Raw genomic sequence first — 6,906 nt, 5'->3', positions numbered from 1 at the left:
CTGATTATTTTCCTCCCATCCCATGGTAAGATCTTGAATGGAAGCTGAGAAGTCAGATCTGCAGTTACAGCTACAGAGCCTAAAATAAAGAAGAGATCAGCGGTTACAGGCTACGGTGAGCGGTCAGAGATGACGAACATGGCGCCAACGCCCGGCGCAGCGCGGCTAGGGTTTTCCAAAGCCCGCTTCCTTCTGTCGGCCGCATCCCTTGTGCTCTCGGGATTACAAAAGAAACCCCCCACCTCGCTCCCACTCCCCCTTCCCGACCTTTTCTTTTTCGAATCCATTGGAGCCCACGAGGTCGTTGCCTCCCCCACCCAAAACCCTCTCTCTACCTCTGCTCTTCACTGAACCAGTGAGCCTCGTCACCTAGAGTTGGATTGGATCCTCGAAGATTCCGCGCGATCTCATCATCTCACTCTTGCTGCGGCCTTTTCTTTGCAAGGCTTTTCGCTTCTTGGATCCGCGCAGGTGTGCAAGAATGACAGTTCTTGGAGTTTCAGGTCCCAGCCGCTAAAAGGTACTACTCGTTATAGGAATCAGGGATGTTCTACTCTTGGATTGTTACTCCGTATATTGTATTTGTTTTCTTCTCCTGATTAGTAATCTGTAAACCACAAATCCGATATCCGTATATGGTGTTCTTGACATTGATTTGATCGAAATAGAACTCTTCGAAAGTCGCAACCTTTCTTCCTGAAATCTATGCACGTTTGACCTATTGTCTGAAGCAGACTGAAGAACGAGAACGCTCGGAGTTGGCCGCTGCTCAGTCTCGTCTTGCACGGCAGAATCTTGCAAATGGATACGGCAAAGGGGAAGCTGAGGAGGTCGTCTTCCAGTCTGCTTCTGCGCATCACGGACATATGCAAGGTGCATTCCGTCAGCGTCGCGTCGGGCATCGGTGATAAGCTGAAGGCCGATAGCACCAGGGAGAGCAGCGAAGACGGTGTACAGCTGAAGGTGCATCCACACCAAGTATCTGACCTTGAGAGCTGCTCTGGAAGCTCTACTACCCGTTATGACGAAGTAGTTGTCGAGAAGCTTTTCGATGCAATTTCTGGTCTGAAGTTGGCTTATGTCAAGGTTCAACAAGCGCATGTGCCATATGATCCTGAAAAGATCGTGATCACTGACGAGTATTTTGTTTCGGAGCTTGAAGAGACCGCTGGGCTTAAAGATCTGTATGTTAGTGTGAACAAATGGAGCAACCCAATGTACCAGTCTCATATGAGCTCAAGAATTCATGAGCATCAGAAGCTCGCAGTGGAGTTGCAGGCTGCCACTTGCAAGAAGGATTCTGAAATTGTTTTGTTGCGAGCAGAGTTGGAAGAACTGGAAAGGAGTAATATGGAACTGGAGGAGAAGATTGATGGGAGAGTGATGCACAGACAAAAAAGTTTCGACATTGGGAGGGGGGAATTAATAGATATGATCAGTGAGTTGTTTGAGAGTTCATCAAAGTGTATACATGATTTTGCAAAACTCGTCGTCGGTTTGATGAAAGTTTCTGGATGGGACCTCGACTTCTCGAAATTTCCATTCAACCATTCTGTTGTGTATGAGAAAAGGGCTCACAAGAAGTATAGTGTTGAGGCATACTTTACTCGGGCAATGCTTACGGGGACCAAAGAGGAGTATTTTTCCATGGATTCTTTTGATTATGTTATGAGTTTCAGGGATCCATTTGATGCTCTTGTTGAGGCCCCAAATTCTACTTTTGGAAGATTTTGCCAAGAAAAGTATCTGGTCGCTGTACCCAGGAGTATGGAGAATTCCTTCTTTGGAAATTTGGATCATAGAGCATTTATCGAGAGCAGTGGTCATCCAAGGACACACTTTTACCAGGCATTTGCGAGAATGGCTAGATATGTTTGGGCATTGCTCACAGTTGCTCGTTACATGAAGCCAAAAGCTGAAATGTTCTTCGTCAGGAGTGGTGTTCAATTTCAAAAGAAACACATGGAAAGTATACCAGCCAAGTTGACCACAGAAGATGCAAAGGTCAGTGTTGGGTTTACAGTAATGCCAGGGTTTAAGATTGGATGCACTGTCATCAGGTGCAGGGTCTATCTGTCCAAGGTCAATGCAGGGGACTCCTAAACACATCATATAACAACATCAATAGGTAAGCAGAACCTGAGATAGCTTTATAGTAGTTGTATCGAATAAGCCTGTGTTGAGATCTTCCTGTATTACAACTAGGAACATAAGCTAATAGATGACTCAAAGTACTAACTTGTTGTAAAGTATTATGATGCTATATAGAACGTTTTTAAGCAGTTTGTTCTGATCTTTCTACGCAATGCCTATGTTCATGAGCTACTTGAATCCATGGAAGTTATTCAATTGTGGAATGTGCACATGCTCATTATATACCATGCCATATGGAAAACTGAACACATAACGTGATTCTGGCTCTTTGAGGCCGTAACACTATCTATAATTCTATATATCTAACCATGAGCGAAACAATGATTTTGATGGGCGCACTGGAAGTTCATCTGGCGAAGAGGTTTGTCGGTTTTGGGTTCTCCAAGCACTCCACATGCGCATATCTTCCTAGTTTGTCAACCTGCCTTGGCTCCCCTCTTGTGTCCTTCTTGCAGACCTTGCAGGTCTTATCGACCCAACCGTCTTCCACGTATTCCCCATCGACTGCATTCGAAACCAATTTGGTTGGTCAGTATTCAGTAACTCGATTTCCATTCTTTTGCTCAGAAAAGAATAACCAGCAATATTTCCATCACACTGCGTTATGTTTTTGCCCTATCACTCTATACAGCTTATTCAGTCCTGCAGTATTTATCTGAATATAAGTATACAATACACACGATTATTCATCTGACATTCAGTTATTGTAGTGAGAAAGGTAGAGGTCAGATACCTTCAACATATGACTTGAAGAAATCCTTGTAGGTGCCACCAATCTTCCTCCGAAGTGCTCCATACTTCATTGCAAGTTCAATAAGAAATTTATTGTAGGATCGAGAATAGTGATTAGGAGTAGTGAATAAGCGTTTTAATAAATTTCTTTCGAAATAGTTGGCTTTTTTCTATTTTATTACTCAACGCACCTCGAGAACAAAGCGCAACATAAAACACAGCGGAAATACAGAACTCAACCCGAAAGATCCGTCCAAAACAGAATAAAAATTTAAAAACAAAACTTGAAGATCCAATCAAAAGTGGACCTCATGGTTAGAATCGAACACTAGGTTCCACAGCAAACTAATCCATAATTTATCCTCACACAAAGTTTGGAACTTGAGAAGACAGATAAAAAAAAACAAAGATAAGGTCACCGATTGAAGAAATTCTCCAAGTTGATGATCTAAATGCATGAGAGTTCAAGACCCGTGAGTATACACTCGTATGTAATTTTTATGCCTCTAGCAACAAGAAGAATGATTTCACAAGGTGCTGAAAATTCAGCTCAAAACCAAAAGGAAAATCACAACGAAATCACAATGAAACAAAAAAAAAACTTGCAAACTTATAAAGGAACCAATAGAGAAAAACTGGAAAGAGGGGAATTCAAGCATATGCAAAAATATAAATTTTATTACTCAAAGTGATCAGCTCTATTTTACGCGGATTACAAATATTTTTCACTCAAAACTCTCACCTAATACATATGCTAAATACTCATTCTTCATCTTCTCTAAAAACCTAACATAATGCTCTCATAGGTATAAGGGGTTCAAATGGCTGGTTTATCCCCAAGTTTTCTAGCTTTTTTTTTTTCTAAAATACTCCTCTCTTATAGTACACTTCTAACTACCACCGAGGGTATTTTAGTCAATTTTCTTCTCCATTCATCGGACGACAGCGATGCCTTTACGACTTAACTTCGTGTGTTATAATCCTAAATACCGGACCATTCGGTGAGTGTAACATTTTCTGTTTAGAAAAATTTTGCTCTCTGCAAGAAAAGAAAGCTTTCGGTGATTTCATATCCATCATCGGATAATTCGGTGTGTGCCAATCCACCGAATCACCCTTCTGCAACCTCTTTGCAACAAAAGGTCCGATGTATTCTTCGGTGTTACAATCTCAGCACCGGATTATCCGGTGTACATAATCAAACTTGACGCAAAAAATCTTTTCTCTATACAAAATACTTCGGCATTCTCAAAGTTTATCACCGGATCATTCGGTGCTTGCTTTCATTTCTGCTTCAGTACTAAAAATGCTTCGGCGATACCCTTCGGTCTAGCCACCATATTCACTAGACCTTTCGGTGCATTGATCTCTAATTTCATCTAAAAAATTACTCTCTTCAAGAAATAGTCCGACAAGTACACACTGTCTACACCGAAACTTCTGATGAACACCGGAACATCCGGTGTATATAATTTTTCTGCGTACAGAGAAGAATTCGTCAATTACAAACACCGCTAACTCAAGTTAGACATAAACAAGAATAACACATCTATAAACACATGCTAAATAAATTCAAGACACATCAACTATAGTTAATACCTCATCATATACAAATCAAGATACTTCTCTACTTAATTTCTTATTTATCAACATACGGAAAATTTCAGATTACTGATAGGAACATTGTTGATCCCAGTTTCTTTGCATCAGTGGTCCCTGTTCCCTTGTCAGCCTCCCTCCACCTTTGGTGCTCCCTGGCTTCATAGAGCAGCTCCGCGTCCTTCTCAGATCGGACCTGCGAGAAGTCCAGCGCCTACGTGATGCTTCCAAACAAGGACTGCTTGTTCTCCTTCTCGTCATTCGCCTTTGCATAGGCCCTAACAGACCTGATGCTACCACTGCTTTGCTTTTAAGGATGGTACGCATTGGTGAGGTCCAAATGTCCAGCTCTGGGAAGGGGTCAGTGGAAGAGTCCTCATGGCCATTGCTTCAGGTGCAAGTTGTTCTGCAGGAGTACAGACTTTTCTTTAACAATATACAGAAGAGCTATGTATCTTTGTATTAAAATAGAAGTAATGATCGAAATTCTCATGTACACATTTTTACAACTGACAAAAAGGTCCTGAAAGCTAAACTTCTCTAAGGTAATTACATGAAGCTAAGCAACCAGAGCTTGGTTTCAGTTAGAAAACCGAATCGAAACTACGCAAGTGAGCGAAGAGGACATAGAGTTGGACTGCCCCGGCAAGGCACCATTGTTCAGCAGCTATCCAGATGCTAGCCATCAACGAATCGGAGGTGGGGCGGCGATTGTTGAAGATCAGCGTACAGACTTGTTCTCCTGCACGAGTACAGACTTATTAAGCGATCCAGCCATCATATATGCAGGAGCATTTGGGGCGCAGACAAGCAACGGCAGCGCGGTTACAGGGCTACGTGGTGCAAGGCCAGCCTGCTGAAACGAGAGGGGAATTCTGGGCCAGTGCGACACGGATGTTCAGAGTTCAGGCAATAAGAGGACGTCGAGTGTGGCCTCCCGCGCTGTGTATGGCCAGGCTTGCAGCAGCGTGGCTAGTTCGGTAGACTTCAGACGTGTACAAGAAGGGATATTTGTGGAGCACAGTTCTCCTGATGGAAATTGGAGGTTAAAATACTTTGCATGGTTTAGATAGAAAAGGAAAAATAGCTGCGGAAATGGCAACTGTAACAAGAACACATCTCAGGTTCTAGTCAGTAATCATGTTGGCCTGTGTTTGCCATAGCTATATTATTGATAGAACTTTTTTTTGAGTGGTGTTATTGATAGAACTTGAGCATTAGTCTGTTTTCACATATCTGAATTTTCTGAAATGGGCCATTCCTGGCTGGGCCTCGTACTTGGATCTTCCAATTTCAAGAATATACAATTCCAGGTTGAGCTTCGGCCACGCCCTCGCATTAGTTTGAAAGTAACCATGTGGGCAATCGTAATCACAAACACGGTTTAATCATCTTGCCTGACCTGACTTCCGCTAAGTACAAGGTACAACACATAGAGCCCCGCGCAGACCTGACTTTAACTCGGACTGGGATGTGCTCAATTCTAGAAAGCAAATGCTATTGAGATCTAGACAGTATTCTAATTCTAGAATCTCCAATTACTCGCGCATAATGTCTTGTTTGGATGCTGGACACTGCGTGACGCGTGCAATGCTTGATTTTCCAGCTCAAAACAATTACTAGTACTATGCTTAACAAATCCGTGTTTGCTAGCTGCAATCTCACTGAGTACAGTAGCTGTTGGTATTTCCTTTTTTTTTCTTGTTTAGTTTTGACAGTTAAGCATGCTATTAACATCAGCTGAGCGATTCAATAGGTTATTTCAGATGAGGCAATTTGATACATGAAGTTTAGTAGAAAACAGAGATCACTTAGAAAAGCAAATTAGGCCTGTCACCGAGCATGACCGCATGACCTTAATTTGCTTGATAAATGCTATGAGCTGAAGCAACAAACTGGATTGATCCAACAAGGCAACATCCATGTGGACCTCAGCTGCCGCGATCTCCATGATGGCCTGGAATGTCCCCGCTTTATTCTCCATCAAGTTGTAGCATCGATGCTGAAATAATCATGGCCATGACATGAACCTTTTGTAGGGCACCGAGCATCTTGTGATAGAACCAAAGCCAGACAATGCAACAACTCCCAATCCTTTTACATCATCGCCAGGAGAATTCGAGCACTAGGAACGTCTCAACGACCAGTATGCAAGAATGGAGGGGACGGAGCACGACCGTACCAGCAAGCCAGGGAAGCGATGTAGTAGTAACTTCATTTTAGAGATTAACTAGAAAGATAGCGTACCCTATTCCCGTTGTAATATTTTGTTACAATAATATTTAATTAATTATATTTATATGAATCCTTTATTTAGATATTTGATTTTTTATAATAATTTGATTTTTTTCTAAAACTTTATTTGATATGAATCTTTTTTATTTTAACCCCAATTTTAATTATTGTTTATTTTATTTTATT

At 41.9% G+C, this 6,906-nt stretch overlaps 1 protein-coding gene and 1 pseudogene across 1 annotated transcript; one reads left to right on the top strand and one right to left on the bottom strand.

Moving 5' to 3' along the window:
* Positions 1-224: 224 nt before the first annotated feature.
* LOC133890202 (protein GRAVITROPIC IN THE LIGHT 1-like) lies at positions 225-2,260 on the top strand. Its single transcript, XM_062330660.1, has 2 exons — positions 225-520; positions 735-2,260. Exon 2 carries the CDS (start codon positions 802-804, stop codon positions 2,101-2,103), a length of 1,302 nt encoding a protein of 433 aa, XP_062186644.1. The 5' UTR covers positions 225-520; positions 735-801; the 3' UTR covers positions 2,104-2,260.
* A 121-nt stretch (positions 2,261-2,381) lies between these two features.
* On the bottom strand, positions 2,382-6,469 carry LOC133885518 (uncharacterized; annotated as a pseudogene).
* Positions 6,470-6,906: the final 437 nt, after the last annotated feature.

This window comes from Phragmites australis, chromosome 1, assembly GCF_958298935.1.
Source record: "Phragmites australis chromosome 1, lpPhrAust1.1, whole genome shotgun sequence".
Taxonomy (NCBI): domain Eukaryota; kingdom Viridiplantae; phylum Streptophyta; class Magnoliopsida; order Poales; family Poaceae; genus Phragmites; species Phragmites australis.
Note: the sequence above shows the minus strand (reverse complement) of the source record. Positions and strands in the feature narration are given on the sequence as shown.